We start from the raw sequence: 23,469 nt of genomic DNA on the forward strand, positions 1-23,469 counted from the left end.
GAGAGGAGACAGAGGGGGCCCTCAGCAACGTAGAGAGCCCTCGGACAGGAAGGAAGCTCATACCGAAGTCCTTGAACACGGGTTCAAGAAGTCTGAATACAGCGGTTGTCTCAACACTGCAAAGAGAGGTCCCACGACACCGGAGATCAACTCAGGGAGCTGAGCATCGCAGGACGGAGTGCTGGGGACCTAGGCTCGGCTGTGCATGAAGGATTTCTGGGAAATGTGCACAGAAGCCCTTGTAGCTGCAGATCATGCGGTGCACAGGATTACTGTCTGGGGACTTACCTCCTTTAATTTTGGACAGTTGGATCACTGGACAGTCTGGGTCATTTGGGTCCACTCACCTGTGTTTCAGTGGCCACGCTCATCAGGATGAGAGGGGATCCAGAGTACCGGTGAAGCTGAAGTTTGGTGCCTGCTGGAGCAGAAGGAAGATTCTGTCGACCCACAGGAGATTTCTTCGTGGCTTCCAGTGCAGGGTGAAGGCAGGCAGCCCCCAGATCATGCACCACCAGGAAACAGTCAAGAAAGCCGGCAGGATTAGGCGCTACAATGTCACTGGTAGTCTTCTGGCTACTTTGTTGCAGTTTTGCAGGCACCCTGGAGCAGTCAGCGGTCGATCCTTGGCAGAAGTCAAAGAGAGGTGCAGAGGAACTCTGGTGAATTCTTGCAAGTTGTAATCTGAGGAAAAGCCCACTGGAGAGACCCTAAATAGACCTCAGAGGAGGATTGGCCACCTGGTCAGGTATGAAATCAGGAGGGGTCTCTGACGTCACCTGCTGGCACTGGCCACTCGGAGGCCTCCAGAGTGCCCTCACACCTCTGAAAACAAGATGGCAGAGGTCTGAGATACACTGGAGGAGCTCTGCGCACCACCCCTGGGGTGGTGATGGACAGGGGAGTAGTCACTCCCATTTCCTTTGTCCAGTTTTGCGCCAGAGCAGGGACTAGGGGGTTCCCTAAACCTTTGTAGACTGGCTTACGCAAGGAGGGCACCATCTGTGGCCTTCAAAGCATTTTCAGAGGCTGGGAGAGGCTACCCCTCCCCAGCCTTTAACACCTATTTCCAAAGAAAGAGGGTGTAACACCCTGCTCTCAGAGGAAATGCTTTGTTCTGCCTTTCTGGGACTGGACTGCCCAGACCACAGGAGGGCAGAACCCTGTCTGAGGGGTGGCAACAATTGTAGCTGCAGAGAAAACCCCAGAGAGCTGGTTTGGCAGTACTCGGGGTCCATAGTGGAGCCCCCAGGATGCATGGACTTGGCTCCCCAATACCAGATTTGGAATGGGGGGGACAATTCATTTATCTTAAACATGTTACATGGCCATGTTCGGAGTTACCATTGTGAAGCTACATATAGGTATTGACCTATATGTAGTGCACACGTGTAATGGTATCCCCGCACTCACAAAGTCCGGGGAAATGGCCCTGAACTATGTGGGGGCACCTTTGCTAGTGCAAGTGTGCCCTCACAGTAACTTTGCACCTAACCTTCAGCAAGTGAAGGTTAGATATATAGGTGACTTATAAGTTACTTAAGTGCAGTGAAAATAGCTGTGAAATAACGTGGATGTTATTTCACGAAGGCTGCAAAGGCAGTCCTGTGTAAGCGTTTGTCTGAACTCCCTATGGGTGGCAAAAGAAATGCTGCAGCCCATATGGATCTCCTGGAACCCCAATAACCTGGGTACCTAGGTACCATATACTAAGGAATTATAAGGGTGTTCCAGTATGCCAATTTAAATTGGTAAAAGTGGTCACTAGCCTATAGTGACAAATTTAAAGGCAGAGAGAGAGCATGAGCACCGAGGTTCTGATTAGCAGAGCCTCATTGACACAGTTAGGCACTACACAGGTACACATGCATACACATTTAGGCCACAAACTATGAGCACCGGGGTCCTGGCTAGCAGGATCCCAGTGAGACAGGCAAAAACATACTGGCATACATGTAAAATTGGGGGTAACATGCCAAGAAAGATGGTACTTCCCTACACCCAGTGAACACAGTCAAAAGATACTGACAGCAGGCAAAAAGTGGGGGTAACCATGCCAAAGGGAGGGTATTTTCAAACACTGTGCATGAAGGGATCCTGATGGTCTGAGTTCTTAAAGGCACAGTCTCCTTTTTAGCCATATAATGGCAGCCTATTGGGCTACTCTGTCCTCCTCTCCTTAATCTCTATCATGTAAAAGTGGTTTGTTATGGAGATTCATTCAGTTGACAAATTACTCTCAAAAGTGGCCCTTTATTTGATTTACGAAGGAGTTCAGCAAGCTCAGTTTATGTACGTAGGCTGCATTATCTGCCCACTTCTTAAATGACTTTACAAGCCTTTCTGAAGAAAGGTGAAAAATTGCACTTAGGATATTTTGAAGAAGTGCGCTGGTGCTTAGCACTATATATGGAAATCCCCTACGACAGAACAATGAACTTCATAATTCTCTTTATTTTCCTGACTCCTTTTTACATTAAAAGGACTCAAGCCTAAAGAATTGGGTTTTCAATGAAGTACATGTGATCCCTGTAGAGCCTTGAGAGGTTTCAAATATCTGCACTGTAGAAAGATCAACTGGATGTATACCACAGGAAGTAAAATTTATTTTTACTGTCAAACATAACTGTTAGTTTAAGTGTGTTCACACCAAGATATCGTGACGAAGATGCATTTGAAAATAAATGAAACCAAAATTTGAATCCTGATGGACAATGCACATTTTTTAGCCTCATTATATAATTTTTGGCATAATATTTCATCTCCAAACACGGCATGGTGTATAAACTTGAGGGTCAAAGCACAGACTCTGGGACAAGAAAATTAGCAGGTGATCTGTGAATACATATATGTCCTATATCCTAGCCCCATGTAATCATGACACACTTTGGAGATTAGAGTTTGTTCTAAACCACTTTCCCAACTATATTTTACAATAGTACTTTATCATACAAGAAATATAGAAAGAAGTCAATCCTTATATAAAAAAAAAAAACTATCTAGATTGCTGCGCAATCACTATTGGTGGGTCACCAATCTGACTCCTGTATGAAATTTTGTGGGTCCACTGTATATTTCTTTGCCTGACTATATCCCACAAGGTAGGATAATCTACGTTGTTCTAAAGCACATAGTATCATTTTGTACTAGTTCAATTCTAAAAAATACAACAAAATGCTTTTTAATAAAATATCCTATTAGCAGATATAATTACTTTGATCAGTCAAGGTTAGATACTTCATGTTTCTCAGACTAGAACAGTCTTGAATCCAATAGGTACATTAAGTATTCCAGAATTGTATTATTTAGCACGCCTTTGTATGTATCTTTTGGTTTGTCTCTTTGTTCTCTATCCTGTAGTTAACTCACATCCTGAAAAATGTACTGGCATATTTTTTTTTTTAACACCTATGAACATAAAAACATGAATATAAAAATAAAATGGCTGCCTGCATATGCGCCTCCATCAAATATATTTAAATCAAATTCACAACATGGCAGTGATTTCAGTACTGAAGTAAGTGCCATGGGCGAGATTACCTTGAAGACCAAATCTTCAGCTTTTCGCTCTGACTTTTTAGGTGTTGTTGCTGTGCATCAATCGTAGCATTTGTGCAATTCCAGCAGTGTTTTCTCCCAAACAAATCATACTCCACTAAACAAAAAACATGAGCTCAAAGGTAGCAGCGCAAGCGTTAGTCAACCAAACTCAATTCGATGGACGCATGATAAGCTCTAGTCTTATCTTTTTTTTTTTTTTATACCTTTTTGGTTAGTAATGATGTGCTGTACTCTATGGAAGTCTCCTACCCGGACTTAAAATGCTCCAGATCCAGGAAGCAAGAGTGCCTGATCCACTTCTTACCCTAGAATCATGCCACGCTCTCACCCATAAGCCAGAGCCTCTTCCAGGCAACTGTGCTCCTCTTACACCTAGAATCATTCAGTTCCATTCGAAATTAGTCATTTGCCCAGAAACCTACACCCCAACTGGAAGGTATAATATCAGTGTATTATCAACTGGTAGATTGTACCACTCTCCTACAAGCAATAGATTTGATTCAACCAGTTCTATATTCCAAACAATTCGCTACAAAAACACTCCAAAGCTTGAGCCGATTTAATTTCTTACACTAAAGTAATGATTAAACCTCGCACCCACAAGACAGTCCCTCAATAGCCAACTTGAAAGACTGACATTCAAAATCTGAAGCTTAATTTCTTCTTTGCATGAATATTAAACTCTCACCTTGAAGCGACTAGTAAACAGCTCTAGTTTTCCTGCCATATCCTTTTGGCTGTATAGACCCTGCAACGCTTTCAGGCAGGTGAGACGCACATGTCCTTGCTGGAAACAAGAAATAAAGTGTTAATTTAATTTGGTGATTATCTTTGGCAAAATGACTGTAGTGATGATTCTGCATTCTTTAGTTCCAAACACACTATACCAACTACAAAGGGATCAAAACCTCCATTAACACCATGCACACTGGTATGATCTCTACAAATATCCATGTCCACATCTGCGAAATGCATAGCAACATTAGATGGTGACGTAACTATTAAAATGACCAGCCATTTTCTAGACCACAACCAATCTCAAGACGACCTAGAATGGATGGGTGGTATCTAATAGCTAAATTTCAACAAAACTACATAGGAACAACTGGTATACCGACACAACATGATTGGACTGAATGAATGGATGAATTCTTAAGTGGATACCTACTACAGAGAGTAGGTATAAGGCTCCACAGTGCACAAATGCCTTGAATATGAAATTAGTTACTTACCTTTAACTACGGTTATCCAGTACTGGTATCTTTCATAGATTTACATGCTTGAATCTTCCCCGAAGTGGGAGTCCCACGGTATCCTATCAAGCAGTAAATAACAACCATAGAGTCTACAATGCAAATAGGCCTGAAATTTGGTGGCCTATCCATATCGTTTTTGAAAATGGACGAAACTTGAAATATAACCAATCAGGCGACAACACTCCCAAGAGAAGCTCCCGTCCTCAGAATTCCCGCATTAGAGTGAATTAGGTTACCTGAGTCAGTAAAAGGGAACATCTAAGGGGAGGAGGGTGGGTTGCATGTGAATCTATGAAAGATACCAATACTGGATAACCGCAGTTACAGGTGAGTAACTAATTTCTTATCCAATATTGGATCTTTCATAGATTCATATGCTTGAATCAGAATAACAAGCAGTATAATAAAATTGAAGTGGATGGTGGGCATGAAAGAATTTTGTATCACCTATATTGTAAGTTAAACATGGCAGTCAAAGTGACAACACTATGCAGAGATGTTAACTTTTAACAGTAATAGTAATAATCATAAAATTACAAGAACAATAGATATAATTACCAGAAAAAGAAATAAAATCATTTTATTGCCATAGAGGCTCACCTTACTGGAACAGGTGTCGTAGAACTGCTTGGCCCACGGCCGCATCCGTCCTATGCGTGGACTGAAGGCAGTAGTGCTTTGTGAAGGAGTGAGTAGTCCTCCAAGTAGCAGCACAGCATATTTGTTCTAACGGCACTCCAGCAAACAGAGCAGCACAGGTAGAAACTGCCCTTGTTGAATGTGCTCTAGGCCATCTTTCTAGAAGTTTTCCTGCTGCAGAATGGCAGAACTGAATGGTTGCCGACAGCCAACTTGCTATAGTTGACTTTATTACTGCAGAACCCAGTCGCCCAGGTCCGAAGGAGAGTAACAATTGATCCGACTTGCAAAACGTTTTAGTTTGTTGAAGACAGAACTTAAAACACCTTCGCATACGTGTGGAGGGATTTTTCTGCTGGTGATGCTGGCTTGGAAAAGTATGTTTGGAGAATAACCAGTTGATTGAGATGAAATTGTGAAGGTACCTTAGGATGAAATTTGGGTTTGTTTGGAGAATGACTAAATCCTCAGTAAAACGCAGAAAGGGTTTTTGTGTTGTGAAAGCTTGGATCTCACGGACGCTTCTAGTGGAAGTGACTGCTAGGAGGAAAGCTACCTTCCACGTAAGGAACTTGATCTGCCTTATGTACAGGCTCAAACGGGGATTTTATTGATTGGGAGTACAACATTAAGATGCCACTCAGGAGGAGGCAACATTACTGGAAGAAAGACCTTGAATAAACATCTCATGAATTGCTTAATTAATCGTGATGAACAAAGGGAGGCAGTGTCTGACGAGCATCTGTGTGTGGAGAATGCTGCCAAATGCACTTTCACTGAGGAATGCGCGAGCATGGATTTCGCTAGCATTAACAGGTAAGGTAATATTTGTTTTGGAGAGGCCTCATACGGATGTAAGTTATTTTTCTGACACCAACAACAGAATCGCTTCCATTTAAGTCAATAAGTTTTGTTTGTGTGGTCTGCTCACTTTAATCCCCAGATGCTGGAACTCATGGAATTCAGGAGCCATGCATGCAAGTGCAGCGACATCGGATCTGAATGTAACATCTCCCCTTGACGCATTGATAGAAGCATTGGAGTTGGAAGGAGACGTATCGGCGTGGTTCCCGACATCAGAAGAAGCTCCATGTACCAGTGTTGCCTGGGCCATCTGGGAGCGATTAGTATTAGGCGACAGGATTCAGTCTTCATCTTGGCTATGACTTTGTGAATCAATGGGATGGGGGGGGAAAGCATACGCACAAATCCTGGGCCGTCGCATCGAAAGGGCATTCCCCCCCCCCCCAAAAGACCCTGGGAGGGGATACTGACTTGTGTAAAATTGGCATTTGGTATTGCAGTTTGTTGCAAAAATATCTAGAGCTGCCCTTCCCCATGTCGGAAATATTTTGTCTAGTTTGGCTTGATCCAGCTCCCAGTTCTGACAATCGCTGATGGTCCTGCTATGTGCATCCAATAACGTGTTGCGCACTCCTGGAACATGTTTGACCTTCAGGGAGATGTTGTGTTTTGTTAGCCAGTCCCATAGTACCTGAGCTTCCGTCAAGAGCGTTAAGGATCTTGTGCCTCCCTGCTTGTCTATATAACACAAATTCTGGCTTTGCTTTCTGTCCACACCAGCACTCAAGACCCTTGTATCCTCGGGGAAAAACACCTGTAATGCGAGCAACATAGCTTTGAGTTCTAAGCTGTTGATATGCATCAGCTTTTGATGACTTGGCCATTTCGCCTGGATCTGTAGATCTTGGAGATGACCTCCCCATCCTCCCACTGAAGCATCCGTCGTAATTATAAACTGAGGAACCAACAGAATGTACGTGAGGCCTTGAGAAAGAGGAGGCTGGTGAGGGCAACCTATCCAAAGCCCGTATCATCTTTGGCGTAACAAGAATGTGATCCTCGAACGACCCTTGCGATTCGTTCCACTGAAAATGTAACTTCCTGCAATGGACTCATTTTGAGACGTTCATTTAGTACCAGGCTGATTGTGGAAGATATACCTAGGAGCGATTTGTAGAACCTCACTGAAATGAACTTTCTTTTTGTTATTATGTCGGCCAAGGATGCTAGACGATTTTGTCATTCCTGTGTAAGGAAAGCCTTGTTCTGCTGAGTGTCGAGGATAGCTGCGAGAAAGGTCATTCTCTGGGTTGGTACTGTGAAAGATTCTCTCGTTGACTGTGACCTAATTTTTGAAAGAGTGCAATGCAGTCTTTTGTCGCTGCTCTTTGTGGAGTTGATGCTTTTAGTAGCCAGTCATATAGGTATGGAAAGACCTGGTGACCTTACTTCCTAAGAGCAGCTGTTACTGGGGCTAGACACTTGGTGAATATGCGTGGAGTGGATCTCAAAAGTGATAGTAAGTACCAGCCACTGTGAATCGAAGATATTTGCGATGCTTTGGATGAATGGGGATATGGAAATAAGCATCCTCCACGTCTTGAGATGTCATAGTCTCCGTTGTTTAGGAGATTTAATATGTCTGAAAGAATGATCACTCTGAAAGTTTGTTTGCAGAGAAACTTGTTGAGATGCCGGAGATCTAGAATATGTCTCCATTCCCTGGTTTTTTTTGCGCGCGGAAAAAATGGAAATAGAATCCTCTCTCTTTGGGCCACTGGAAATTCTTCTATTGCTCCCTTGAGCAGCATTACTTTGGTCTCTTTTTCCAGTAACTCAAGATGCAGGGAATGCGTCCCTTTTGGGAGAGTAGTTGGTGGTTTGTCCAATACCCATTGATCAGAGGTTATAGTCTTCCAGTTGTGGAGATACTTGGAAAAGTTTGTCCCTACTTGATGTTGGGAAGGTTGAGCAGCTGGTACTTTGACTAGGTCATTGTTTACGTCCTGTGTCTCTGGGTTGATGTGTGGTTCTGCAACGGGTTCCCTGCTTAGAGAAACCGACTGTAATTGGTTGGTGATAAGATTGTGATGCTCTGCATTGTTGGTAGGGCTGAAACTGCTGGGAGCGATAGTATGAACCTCTAACGGAAGAAGAAACATGTCCTCTTGCCCCCCCCCCCCCCCCCAAAAGGCAGTCTATAATGCAAAGCGCCTAAGGATCTAGCCGTGTCAGTGTCGGTCTTAATGGCAAGAAGGGCTTCATCTATGTGCTTGCCTAAGAGCATATCCCCATCGTATGCCATATCTCATATCTTTGTTTGCACCTCAGGTCAAAATGAAGTGGCTTTGAGCCAACCCGGACGCTTCAAAACAGCAGCACCTGCCAACTGTATAAACCCTGTCGAGGCTATGTCCATGGCAGTATCAATGATCTCAGAAGAGGCTTGATCTTCTTGCAAGATCTTTTTTGCATCCTGCCTTTGCTCCTCAGGAATGAGATCGATCATAGGTTTGCTGTCAGACCACATCGGTCTATCAGAACGTGCAAGGATGGCTAAAGCATCAGCAGCTCTCACTATAACAGCCAACATGAGGGAAAATCTTTTGCCTATAGTGTCAAGGCGCCGACCGTCTCTATCTGGTGGTACTGAAATGGAAGCTGCCGGATTCTTAGATCGTCTGCGCAGCTTGTGAGATTACAGAATCCGGCCTAGGATGCCCTTTGAGGCATGCAGGAGAATCATCAGGAACCCTGTATTTGTCAATACGTGGCAGGACTGCCGGCACCGTAGCAGGGTTCTTCATAATCCTGACAACCTTCCTGCCATAAGTGGTCAATGATGGGAATGGACCTTATTGATTTCTGCGCCTGATCTTTAAAATCATATCAGAAGCAATGCAAATGCTTCACTACGATGGGCTGGTGAAACCTTTCCGCCACCCTCTCCATAATAAAATGAAACCCCCCCCAATGTCTTCCAGAGGGAAATCAGCCAGAGGGTGTTGAGGTGGAGCTGGAGAAGGAATGATGTAATCCTCCCAGTCATCTGGTTGAGACGGTAATTTGCCTTCTTCTCTGGCATCATCCCCTGAGGTGGAAGGATCGCCTATAGGAGGGGAGACAGCGCAGGATGGCGGTGTCATCCTGGGCATAATTGGAGGCACAATACTTGATGCCGGAACAGAAACTGTATGTGGCAGGGTGGATGGTGGTACCCCTGTTTGTGGAGGAAAGCACCGTCTATAGTCTGATAGCATGTCTTGGAGATCCTCTATTAATGTACGAGGCATAAATGTGTGTTCCAGTGGACCAAGCAACTCCGAGTAGTACTGTTGTTCAGTGTACTGCTGAGTAGGTGTACAATAGTATCCCTCAAAGTCCTGACCTTGGTCACCATCATAATATTCTTCCTCCTCTTCCTGATATTTTACATGGAGTTCCGAAGGACTATGAGCCGGCACAAAAGGTACTTCATCCTCTGACTCACCCATGTCTAGAAGGTGGCTTGGAAGAAGGGGTGAGATGTTTGTTGTGTATGACAGAGTTGGTTTATGCAAGTTTTAATTCTTATTTTTAGCCTCGTCGACCTTGATGTAGTTCTGGTACCGTTGACGGTGGGGTCATCAGTGGGATCTTACACGGTGTGATCGTTGACGATGGGAGTGTTGCAGATGTTGTCGACTGTACCATCGGCGAAGTCTTAGATGTCTCAGAGGTTCTAGAGGACGAAATCGGAACTTGCATGGAAGGTGTTGCCAGTGTCGACGCAGATGGTCTTGTCGATACAGTGGTGATAGTGGTAGTCGATGTTGCCATCGACAGTGATTTTGTCGTCAACGGAATGAAGACAGGAGATTTTTGTCTTTTTTGCTGTAATGGCTTACAGGGGGTAGCTTGAGCAGACAAAGCTACCTCTGTAGAGGAGTGCTTTTCGTTCTCACTCCTTTTAGAATCCTTTGACTGGTGATGCATTTTGAGGGATTTTCTGCTCTCTTCAGAAGTTCCCTCCAGAGATCTCTTTTGTGAGACTTAGGGACAGAGTCACTATCCTCAGCAGAAGATGTTTTTTCGGCTTTATTTCTCTGAAGCCACAGCAATAATCTGCCTTCTCCGTCTCTCAAAGTTTTTGGTGAGAAAGTTCAACAGATTTTGCACTCTTTTGCCTTATGAGTAGGGTGAAGGCAAAAGCTACAATTTTTATGTGGATCATCCACATGAACTTTATTTCCCCACAGGTCTTACAGGGACCAAAGAGGCCTTTAGAATCCGACATAATTGGATTTAAATAAAAGTCCAAATATTATCTGAAGTTGTCTGTGGAATAAAACTGAGCAGAGCTCAGGGAGACTCCTTTCACACTTGACGTGCAGTGAAAATCTGAGGAAGCGAGCTTCTCTTGGGAGTGTTCTAGAGGGTGTTGTCACCTGATTGGTTTTAGTTCAAGTTTGGTCCATTTGTAAAAAATGGCATGGGTAGGCTAGCAAATTTCAGGCCAATTTGCACTGTAGACCCTATGGTGGTTATTTACTGCTTGATAGGATACCGTGGGACTCCCACTTTAATGACAGGGAAGATTCAAGCATGTGAATCTATGAAATATCCAATAGTGGACAATCTCAAATATCACTTAGATTTATCATTGGTGAAAAGTAATTTCACAATGGTTAAACAGCAAACATGGCTAGAAAGGAGAGGAATGGATTTGTGAAATTTACTAAATGCAAGGGTTGCTGGATAATAAAAAACATTACGTCAAACCAAGATTTCAAGGGCCATGACATTGTTATTAACCAAAAATAACTTGTGATACAAACTCTGTTGTCTATGTGACAATGCCAGTATGCCAAGAGATGTCGAGAGCACTATCTGCAGTTTAAGGATACTGGAACACATCCAAGCAGTACAAAATAAGAATGTGCGTTATGCTATTGCCAAACACTATCTCCAGTATTCCAGGAGTGCTTGGAGAACAATGCGGTATTATGGAATTGCCAGTAAAAAGAAAGAGGAGCGAGGTGGAGATAGAGAACTAAAACTAAGCAAATTGGAATCCCACTACGTCATTAAATTATGTGCAAAGAATTTGTATGGACTGAGTGATGAATAACTATATACATTTGTGATAATTGTTATAAAGAATAATTTTATACACATACTACTGTAAAGGCTAATTGACCTTTGAGAATATTTACAATGTACATTAGCCACACAATAATTTAAAATGAACAGCGATGACCTTTTACATGTAAAACACACTATATAATTTTAATGCAATGTTTGTTGTACCATCGTTAAAACTTTGCAAGATTATAGTATACAAATATGAATGATCAAAGGTTGGCCTAATATTGGCATTAGGTGTGGCATTTTGCCCCAGAGAGCACAACGAGAGAGCAGAGAATAATTTCTGCTGATTCTACATAGGCTAAATGCATGGTATAACTGAAATGACCTTGTACAACTACTGGTACATTGTGATGGTGATACATCAATGGGAGGGAATGCCAAAATGCTGAAGTATATACAATTAGCAAAATGTAGGATTTCTGGCCCAATGGTGAGTATTTCTCTAGCACTTAGCTACCATGATGAAAGTAAACATACAGCAGGATAAGCAATAGAAATATGTGCACTGAGCCCCAAGCATAGAAATAGCAAGCATAGAAAAAGATGAACTGCAATACTCAGGTTTTAAATAATAATATTTGACTTTGAACTTGGGTTGCAGCTGTGATATACAATTAAGAACAGCACTAGAACGTGTGATAAGTGACCCAATGTCACTGAGTGCATGGTGATAAGTGAGACCATAAAGGGACTGGATATGGGCCAAAACAACACAGCATGAAACCTTAGCCTGATGGCATCACACAGTTAATTCAATTTCTCGCTCGATTGAAGTGAAAGAAGGTGGTGTAAAATATATGGGCAACCAATGCAAAGCTGATTGATGCAATAAATAACTGAACAGTCTATTTTTATAAAGCAATATCACCTTCACCACTTTAGACTGAGAAATGGACAGAGTATTACATGGAATGGTTTAATAGTGTGTGGACTTGGGCTGCCAATAAAATGATCACTGTACAAATAACAGGCTCGGAAGAAGTTGTATAGTGGTAGATATGCCAATTGATATTCCATGATCACCAATTCTAACTGTGCCTCCATGAATATATATAGTATTGATGTAGAGTACCATTTCTTTAGTGACCCATAATAGGTACAATGGGATGTAGTATTTCAAGAGAAAATGAAGAGGGACTCTCATTGCGTGGATAAGACTCCAGAGTTAAAACTCTGTGTGTGGACTGTGCTGATGCCAATCGAATAAAAATAGTCTATGCCAAATGAGGTCCCTAGAGTGCAACACCTTTTCTTATAAAGCAAATTCATGGAGACAGGTCAATCTCTGATGTCAGCACCTGCTCGGATGGCACGCTCCATCCTTGCTCGCATTGCTATGAAAAAATAAAAAAAATATCATATACACACACACACGTAGATGTGCATTCATATATGAAGTATAAACATTAAATATATATGTATATTGACATTGTAGAAAAAAGCTCGTAAATTTAATAGAGATCAAAATAGACAATGAAACAGGTCAGATTCATACATTTGCTAGGAAGTGTGATTACTGGAGAAGACAAAGGTTGACTGGATCTCACATTGAGGAAACAAATGTAACAATGGGAGAAAAAAATGTTGTGATTAGTGAAAGTTCAGATACAGACGTGGAAGAAACGGGAAGAGTTCAATCTCATACCACCTTAACCCCTTCTGTGCCGCGGACGTAGTGGTTACGTCCCGCGGCACAGTGCTGCTGTGCCGAGGACGTAACCACTACGTCCTCGGCACACAGCCCAGAGGGAGCGCTCTCGCTCCCTCTGTGTGCTTCCCTCCCACCCCCCAAAGTCGGGGATGGAAGGGGAAGCCCTTCCCCTTCCACCCCCGACCCCCCATAATGATGTCAGCGCGCGATCGCGCGCTGACTTCATTATGGGATCCTCGCCGCACAGGAAGCCATTTGCTTCCTGTGCGGCGACGAGAGAAGAGGTAAGAATCTCTTCCCGGTGGGTGGGGGGTTGGGGCTAAGGAGGCACCGGGGAAAAGGAAAGGCTTTTCCTTTTCCCCGGTGTCTCTTTGAGCATTCCTGCTGCCCGATCGCATTGCGATCGGGCAGCAGGAATGCCCACTAGACACCAGGGATTTTTTTTTTTTGTTTACTTACCTGTTTCTGGCACGCGGGGAGCGGCCCCTTGGGCAAGGGTCGCTCCCCTTTGGGGGGCAATTAGTTACGGCCATTTCTGCCCCCCTTGGGGGCAGATCTGGCTACTTTTTAGCCAGATCTGCCCCCAAGGGGGGCAGAAAACACTAGATCACCAGGGATGTATATAGTTATGTGCACTTATGTGTGGGGGGGTGCCCCCTTGGGCAAGGGGCGCCCCCCCAAGGGGGCAGAGAACTGTTGGCCTTTTCTGCCCCCCTTGGGGGCAGATCGGCCTATTTTGTTTAGGTCCATCTGCCCCCAAGGGGGGCAGAAACCACTTAGGCACCAGGGATTGTGTGTGTAGTGGATGGGGAGGCGCCCCCTTGGGCAAGGGTCGCTCTCCTTTGGGGGGCATGTCTTTTCGGGCCATTTCTGCCCCCCTTGAGGGCAGATTGGCTACTTTTTAGCCAGATCTGCCCCCAAGGGGGGCAGAAAACACTAGATCACCAGGGTTTTTTATTTTTATGTGTATTTATGTGTGGGGGGGTGCCCCCTTGGGCAAAGGGCGCCCCCCCCCCAAGGGGGAAGAGAACTGTTGGCCTTTTCTGCCCCCCTTGGGGGCAGATCGGCCTATTTTTTTTAGGTCCATCTGCCTCCAAGGGGGGCAGAAGCCACTTAGGCACCAGGGATTGTGTGTGTAGTGGATGGGGGGGCGCCCCCTTGGGCAAGGGTCGCTCCCCTTTGGGGGGCATGTCTTTTCGGGCCATTTCTGCCCCCCTTGAGGGCAGATCAGCCTGTTATTTTTAGGCTGGTCTGCCCCCAAGGGGGGCAGAAACTACTAGAACGCCAGGTATTTTTTTTTATTTGTTTATTTTTGTGGGGGGGCGTCCCCTTGGTCACGGGGCGCCCCCCCCAAGGGGGGCATTGACCTGTTGCCCATTTCTACACCCCCTGGGGGCAGATGGGCCTATTTTCTTAGGCCCACCTGCCCTCAAGGGGGGCAGAAGCCACTTAGACACCACGGATAGTGTGTGTGTGTGTTAGTGGATGGGTGGGGCCTTGGGCAAGGGTCGCCCCCCACTTTGGGGGCACATGTACCCAGGCCATTTCTGCACCCCTTGGAGACAGATCAGCCTATTATTTGTAGGCTGGTCTGCCCCCAAGGGGGGCAGAAACTACTAGAACGCCAGGGATTTTGTTTTATTTGTTTATTTTTGTGGGGGGGCGTCCCGTTGGTCACGGGGCGCCCCCCCCAAGGGGGGCATTGACCTGTTGCCCATTTCTACACCCCCTGGGGGCAGATGGGCCTATTTTCTTAGGCCCACCTGCCCCCAAGGGGGGCAGAAGCCACTTAGACACCAGGGATAGTGTGTGTGTGTGTGTATGTGTGTGTTAGTGGATGGGTGGGGCCTTGGGCAAGGGTCGCCCCCCCACTTTGGGGGCACATGTACCCAGGCCATTTCTGCACCCCTTGGAGACAGATCAGCCTATTATTTTTAGGCTGGTCTGCCCCCAAGGGGGGCAGAAACTACTAGAACGCCAGGGATTTTTTTTTTATTTGTTTATTTTTGTGGGGGGGGCGTCCCCTTGGTCACGGGGTGCCCCCCCAAGGGGGGCATTGACCTGTTGCCCATTTCTACACCCCCTGGGGGCAGATGGGCCTATTTTCTTAGGCCCACCTGCCCCCAAGGGGGGCAGAAGCCACTTAGGCACCAGGGATAGTGTTGTGTGTGTTTTTTTATTTTTTTTTGTGTTTTTTTTTTGAGGGCTGTCCCCTTTGGCAAGGGTCGCTCTCCATGGGGACACACTACTAAAGGTATTTTCTGGCTTCCTTGGGGTAGACAGGTCTATTTTATTAGTAGGCCCATCTGCCCCTATGGCAGAATCCACTTAGGCACCAATTTCTAAATGTTTGATGGTGGGGTGTTTGTCAACTGAAGAAGTCTTTGCATTTGTGATAAAAAATGTTTTCCTCCTTTTTGTTCTAGTTCAAAGCTTTTGCTTTATTTGCTGTGGCTCCTTGCGGTTTTGGCGGTGGTTGACCTGCAGTTTGCACAGTTGCATGTTTTAGGTAAGTAAAAACAATTTACTCCAAAGGAGTATTGTTGCCATGCATGAATGACATGTTTGTAGGGGGTGTACTAAATGCAGGATTGTGTGTGAAATTGTCCTTAGGTTTGTGCACAATGATATTTGTTTTGTCTTATTTCTAATTTGCCTTTCTTTCTTTATTTTTAGTGGGATAGCATTGGTGATTGCTGTGTAGTTGCTGGTGAATCAAGCTTTTTCAGGCAAGTGAGCGGTATAGTTTTTGAGTTTATAACTCTTACTAACAAAGCTACACTTTGTCACTTGTCTTACACAGTGCTGGTTGTTGGTGGTGAATTTGTCCAGTTAATTTTAGCAGGAGATATCATGGCTAGCCGCAGGATGACCGCTCAGCAGGTGGTTGGTATGCTTTTTGAGTCACAGTCTGATCATGACTATGAGACAGACTCTGCATCTGAGGCAGAGGAGGAAGTCAGAGATTCTGGCAGTGATGTTTCTCTTGGAGGGGAATCTTCTGATGATGAAGCCACACTCAGTGCAGATGAAGGGCCTGTTTTAGAGGAGGACATTGATGTGCCAATAGTGCAGCAACCTGGGGCTGAAAGGTTTCCCGTTATAAGCAGCCAGAGTTGCCTGCCTTTACTGGTCTCCCGGGGTGTAACGCCAATACAGAGAACTTTATGCCTATCAATTTCTTTGAGTTATTCATGGATGATGTGTTTTTGGAAGAGATTGTTGAGCAGACTAATTTGTATGCGGAGCAGCATTTGAGGGACAACGCTGCTAGACTTAGGCCACACTCTAGAGCTGCCCAGTGGATTCCCACAAATTTGGAGGAGTTAAAAAAGTTTTTGGGTTTGACTTTTTTGATGGGGTTGATAAGGAAGCCGTCACTGGATTCTTATTGGTCTACTAGTCCCTTGATGGCAACAGCTATATTTCCAGCGACCATGAGTCGTAATCGGTATTTGCTTCTTCTTAGGATGCTGCATTTTGTTGACAATGCATTAGCCTTCCCACGAGATCACCCAGATTCTGACCGTCTTTTTAAGATTAGGCCTGTCCTTGATCATTTTGTAGATCGGTTTTCGGAGGTATATGTTCCAGGCAAAGAGTTAAGTGTGGACGAGTCTTTGGTCCTCTTCAAGGGTCGTTTGGTTTTTAGACAGTACATTCCTAGCAAAAGGGCACGATATGGAATTAAATTGTATATGCTGTCTGAAAGTAGGACAGGATATGTGTATAGTTTCCGTGTGTACACTGGTAGGGATTCCAATATTGACCCCCCTGGTTGTCCTCCCACTTTTGGAGTTACTGAGAAAATTGTGTGGGATCTTGGTAGACGACTGTTCAACAAAGGTCACCATTTGTATGTAGATAACTTCTACACTGGTGTGCAATTGTTCAAGGAATTGTTTAGAGTGGACACAGTTGCTTGTGGCACAATCCGTTCTAACCGGAAAGGCTATCCAACAGAGCTTGTCTGTAAAAAACTTGAGAGAGGACAGTGCTGTGCCTTGCGGAACGAGGAGCTGCTAGCTTTGAAATTTTCAGATAAGAGGGACGTCTACATGCTAAGTACCATCCATGATGAGAGTACTTCCCCTGTGACTGTTTGGGGCCAGGTTGCTGAAGTGCGCAAACCTGTGTACATTTTAGATTATAATAAGCACATGGGAGGTGTAGATAGAGTTGACCAGAGATTGGAACCTTATACTGCTATTCGTAAGTCTTACGTTTGGTATAAGAAGTTAGCACTTCACCTCTTCCACTTAGCAACCTTCAATGCTTTTATTGTGTTTAGGGATAGGTCTCCAGAGTCAAAGATGACATTTGTGAAATTTCAGGAGTCAGTGATAGAGAGCCTTATTGTGGTGGAACAGGCCAGAGTTCCTAGAGAAGCAGTGGTGGAGGATGTGGCTAGATTGAAAGATCGCCACTTTGCTGAGCACATTCCTCCCACACCCAAAAAAGACTTTCCAGCTAAGAAATGTAGAGTGTGTTTTCGAAGAGGTATCCGGAGGGAGTCTCGAATGTACTGCCCGGATTGTCCTTCAAAGCCTGGGCTGTGTGTCGGTGCTTGTTTTAAGAATTACCACACCCAGAAGAATTTCTGGGAACAACCATGAGTGTAAACTCATGTCTGTTTTGTATTTTCATGTGTTTAGTTTCATGGTTAGCATTTCTGTCATGTTCTTAGTTAGAGCTTTTGTGTTTGTAGTTTTGTAATTCTTTCTACTTAGTTAGGGGTTCCTCTGTTAAAAAAAAAAAAAAAATGATGCCATTGTGGGTGGAGTGGGGCTTGGCTGAGAGTGTACATATTGACTTGCTGTTGGCTACTGCAACACACTGCCAGCCAAACACCAGTCCACACACTCCCATCAGCTGGTGTGATTGTTGTATCAGGCACGTGGGCGTATGTAAGTGATGGGCCCTTGAGTGGCGCTGTCTGTCGATGTGAGTGTTGTAATGTGCTGGGCCCGTGGCTGGCGGTGTGAATGGCCTTGTGTGTGTCATGTATGAAAGTTGTGTGAATGGACTGTAAAGCGGTTGGTGCCTTGTCGCGGCTTTACAGCTCACGAGCTGTGAGTCATTGGTTCAGTTTTTTGCCTTTCAGTTACTAACAGTGCATTTCATTTTTGTGAAAGCTCTTGTTAGTAAAATTTGATCCACTGAACCATCACTCACCCTCGTGCCAAATCCAACCAGTATGTGTGGTAAAAATGACAAAACCTGCTCCGCTGTAATCAGGCGTCGCAGCACACCTGTGACACGCTAGGTGCCTCAGGTGGGACCCCGATGATGAAGCATGCCACCAACTTGGTTGGTGGGTGAGGGGTCTTTTTCACATAACCTAACTGTGTTTCTTTTCAAAATTTTAGTGTTTGGCACATCACGGACGTATGTGGGCACATCAAAACGATATATTACAAAACTACCTGTGTTTGGGGGGGAGAGGGCACCTGTGTTTGGGGGGGAGAGGGCACCTATGTTTTTGGTCCTGTGTGCGGCCTTCATCTAGGGAAACCTACCAAACCCAGACATTTTATAAAACTAGACACCCCAAGGAGTCCAGGGAGGTGTGGCTTGCGTGGATCCCCCAACATTTTCTTACCCAGACTCCTCTGTAAACCTCAATGTGCTTAAAAAAAGCATATTTTCCTGACTTTTCTTCGTAGGATCACCACTCCAGCACAAAATTCCTACTCCCCAGTGTTCCCCTCAGCCTCCCAAGTAAAATGACACCTCACTTATGTGGGTCCCCAAAGCAGAGTCAGTCTAAAGATGTATAAAAGAATATGTCCTTATAAACTTGCTGTGCTATCCCCTCTATCTCTACAAGTTTTGGGCCTTATTCTGTTGCAGGCACCTGGCCCACCCACACAAGTGAGGTATCATTTTTATCGGGAGACTTGGGGGAACGCTGGGTGGAAGGAAATTTGTGGCTCCACTCAGATTCCAGAACTTTCTGTCACCGAAATGTGTGGAGAATGTGTTTTTTTAGACAGAATTTGAGGTTTGCAAAGGATTCTGGGTAACATAACCTGGTCCGAGCCACACAAGTCACCCCATCTTGGATTCCCCTAGGTCTCTAGTTTTCAGAAATGCACAGGTTTGGTAGGTTTCCCTAGGTGCCGGCTGAGCTAGAGGCCAAAATCTACAGGTAGGCACTGTTTTCAATGAAAAAATGTGATGTGTCCACGTTGCGCTTTGGGGCGTTTCCTGTCGCGGGCGCTAGGCCTACCCACACAAGTGAGGTATCATTTTTATCGGGAGACGTGGGGGAACGCTGGGTGGAAGGAAATTCGTGGCTCCTCTCAGATTCCAGAACTTTCTGCCACAGAAATGTGAGGAACATGTGTATTTTTAGCCAAATTTTGAGGTTTGCAAAGGATTCTGGGTAACAGAACCTGGTCCGAGCCACACAAGTCACCCCATCTTGGATTCCCCTAGGTCTCTAGTTTTCAGAAATGCACAGGTTTGGTAGGTTTCCCTAGGTGGCGGCTGAGCTACAGGCCAAAATCTACAGGTAGGCACTTTGCAAAAAACACCTCTGTTTTCTGTGATGTGTCCATGTTGTGTTTTGGGGCATATCCTGTCGCGGGCGCTAGGCCTACCCACACAAGTAAGGTATCATTTTTATCGGGAGACTTGGGGGAACATAGAATAGCAAAACAAGTGTTATTGCCCCTTGTCTTTCTCTACATTTTTTCCTTCCAAATGTAAGACAGTGTGTAAAAAAGACGTCTATTTGAGAAATGCCCTGTAATTCACATGCTAGTATGGGCACCCCGGAATTCAGAGATGTGCAAATAACCACTGCTTCTCAACACGTTATCTTGTGCCCATTTTGGAAATACAAAGGTTTTCTTGATAGCTATTTTTTACTCTTTATATTTCAGCAAATGAATTGCTGTATACCCGGCATAGATTGAAAACCCACTGCAGGGTGCAGGTCATTTATTGGCTCTGGGTACCTAGAGTTCTTGATGAACCTATAAGCCCTATATATCCCCGCAACCAGAAGAGTCCAGCAGACGTAACGGTATATTGCTTTCGAAAATCTGACATTGCTGGAAAAAGTTACAGAGTAAAAAGTAGAGAAAAATTTATGTTTTTTTCACCTCAATTTCGATATTTTTCTTTTTCAGTTGTTATTTTCTGTAGGAAACCCTTGTAGGATCTACACAAATGACCCCTTGCTGAATTCAGATTTTTGTCTACTTTTCAAAAATGTTGCGGTTTCTGGGATCCAGCGTTGGTTTCATGCCCATTTCTGTCACTGACTGGAAGGAGGCTGAAAGCACAAAAAATCGTAAAAATGGGGTATGTCCCAGTAAAATGCCAAAATTGTGTTGAAAAATTGGGTTTTCTGATTCAAGTCTGCCTGTTCCTGAAAGCTGGGAAGCTGGTGATTTTATCACTGCAAACCCTTTGTTGATGCCCTTTTCAGGGAAAAAACCACAAGCCTTCTTCTGCAGCCCATTTTTCAATTTTTTTTGAAAAAAACGAAATTTTCACTGTTTTTTGGCTAATTTCTTGGCCTCCTTCTGGGGAACCCACAAAGTCTGGGTACCTCTAGAATCCCTAGGATGTTGGAAAAAAAGGACGCAAATTTGGCGTGGGTAGCTTACGTGAACAAAAAGTTATGAGGGCCTAAGCGCGAACTGCTCCAAATAGCCAAAAAAAGGCTCGGCACAGGAGGGGGAAAAGGCCTGGCAGCGAAGGGGTTAAAGGAAGAGTTTGATTTTTGTAAGGCGAGATCGAAGGACTAATCATCGGCCATGGCAAAGAAGTGGCAAATTCAAAGGAAGAAGAGATGAGGCGGTAAGAGAGACAAGTATAGACGAACGAGAAAGATGACTGAGCAACAAACAATATTGAAAGACAGTTTTTAATTTATCTGACTGTTTATTGGATAAACAAGAGGAGAAAAATTTGTCGCTCGGATTATCGTTTTGTGAAATGAATCAATTTATTTATGTACAAAGCAGAATAGACCTTTTTCCTCTTTGTGAGAAAATTAAAAAACAGCCATAAACTTAAAGGTGAAAAAGTGAAATTGGAAACTAGAGGAGATATAACTCAGGAGCAACACAAATTTATTAATAGAGGACATTTTTTCTGATGAAAGAATTATGGGAACTAGAAGAAAATGCCATGGAAAATATTGATGAGATGAGAGTTCTAGAAAGATTAGAGTTTGAAGGTGTAAAACTTGATGAAGAGAGAAGATCCTGTTTAAAATCAAAATCGGGAATGATTCCACCATATTGGGGAGATTTGTTGGATCAGTTTGCGGAAATAATAACAAAAGAATTGAAAAGGTTAAGAAATAAAGAAATGGAGAGTACCAAAAGGATGCTAACAAGGTACAATAAAACATTAGCTCACCAGGTTATTACAAGGTGTTTTTGATATGAGTTGGAATACTAACAGGATTCTTATGACTTAGGATGTGACAACTTTATATACATGTATTCTGCATGAAAATGGAATGAGAGCCGTTAAACCTTTTCTGAGAGCAAGACCTATAGGACTTTATAAACATAGCAAAATATTGATTTCAATGATAAATTGGTGTTTAAAACACAATATTTTCTTTTTTTTTAAATGAAATCTTAACAAAAGTGTGGAACGGCGATGGGAACTTGCTTTGTCCCAAGCTACGCAAACCTGTATATGGGCTGGTGGTAAGAACAGGTGCTTAATAGCACCCCATTAGATGTATGGAATGATAATATTGTCATGTAGGTAAGATATATAGACGATATTTTTGTCATATGGAAAGGTGACTATAAAAGTACAAAAAAAACTTTGTTAATGCTATCAATGAGAATGATTTAAATTTGAAATTTACAGCTAATATACATAATCAAGAAATAAATTGTCTAGATATCAAAATTAAGATAGAAAATGGCAAAACGGAAACCTTAGTATATAGGAAACCCACTGCAGGAAACAGCATATTGCATGCAAGAAGTTTTCACCCACAACCATTGAAGGAAAACGTTCCGTTAGGGGAATTATTACGAGCTAAAAGAATCTACAGAACAAGTGATTGTGGCTCAGCGCAAGAGGACATAATAACGAGATTAAGAATGAGGGGTTACTCTGAGGTAACATTGGAAAGTGCTAAAAAGAAAGTGGAATCACGTACCAGAGACTCCCTTTTATTTAGTAGACAGGATCATAAAAAGAAAAAGGATAAGAAGACTTCAGGATCATATAGATTTATAACCACCTATAATAGGGCGCATATGAAAGTTAGGAGAATATTACAAATGCAGTGGCATACAGGGAGTGCAGAATTATTAGGCAAGTTGTATTTTTGAGGATTAATCTTATTATTGAACAACAACCATGTTCTCAATGAACCCAAAAAACTCATTAATATCAAAACTGAATATTTTTGGAAGTAGTTTTTAGTTTGTTTTTAGTTTTAGCTATGTTAGGGGGATATCTGTGTGTGCAGGTGACTATCACTGTGCATAATTATTAGGCAACTTAACAAAAAAAAATATATACCCATTTCAATTATTTATCATTACCAGTGAAACCAATATAACATCTCAACATTCACAAATATACATTTCTGACATTCAAAAACAAAACAAAAACAAATCAGTGACCAATATAGCCACCTTTCTTTGCAAGGACACTCAAAAGCCTGCCATCCATGGATTCTGTCAGTGTTTTGATCTGTTCACCATCAACATTGCGTGCAGCAGCAACCACAGCCTCCCAGACACTGTTCAGAGAGGTGTACTGTTTTCCCTCCTTGTAAATCTCACATTTGATGATGGACCACAGGTTCTCAATGGGGTTCAGATCAGGTGAACAAGGAGGCCATGTCATTAGATTTCCTTCTTTTATACCCTTTCTTACCAGCCACGCTGTGGAGTACTTGGACGTGTGTGATGGAGCATTGTCCTGCATGAAAATCATGTTTTTCTTGAAGGATGCAGACTTCTTCCTGTACCACTGCTTGAAGAAGGTGTCTTCCAGGAACTGGCAGTAGGACTGGGAGTTGAGCTTGACTCCATCCTCAACCCGAAAAGGCCCCACAAGCTCATCTTTGATGATACCAGCCCAAACCAGTACTCCACCTCCACCTTACTGGCGTCTGAGTCGGACTAGAGCTCTCTGCCCCTTTACCAATCCAGCCAGGGGCCCATCCATCTGGCCCATCAAGACTCACTCTCATTTCATCAGTCCATAAAACCTTAGAAAAATCAGTCTTGAGATATTTCTTGGCCCAGTCTTGACGTTTCAGCTTGTGTGTCTTGTTCAGTGGTGGTCGTCTTTCAGCCTTTCTTACCTTGGCCATGTCTCTGAGTATTGCACACCTTGTGCTTTTGGGCACTCCAGTAATGTTGCAGCTCTGAAATATGGCCAAACTGGTGGCAAGTGGCATCGTGGCAGCTGCACGCTTGACTT

At 43.8% G+C, this 23,469-nt stretch overlaps 1 protein-coding gene across 1 annotated transcript in view; it reads right to left on the reverse strand.

The window, feature by feature from the left end:
- Nucleotides 1-23,469, reverse strand: part of LOC138267072 (cohesin subunit SA-2-like) — a 1,140,873-nt gene that overhangs the window by 705,503 nt on the left and 411,901 nt on the right. Inside the window, exon 8 of the mRNA XM_069215920.1 lies at nt 4,250-4,348. Coding sequence (XP_069072021.1) covers nt 4,250-4,348 — 99 coding nt within the window. The remainder of the gene's footprint in view (nt 1-4,249; nt 4,349-23,469) is intronic.

The sequence above is a fragment of the Pleurodeles waltl genome, chromosome 12 (genome assembly GCF_031143425.1).
Source record: "Pleurodeles waltl isolate 20211129_DDA chromosome 12, aPleWal1.hap1.20221129, whole genome shotgun sequence".
Classification (NCBI taxonomy): Eukaryota; Metazoa; Chordata; class Amphibia; order Caudata; family Salamandridae; genus Pleurodeles; species Pleurodeles waltl.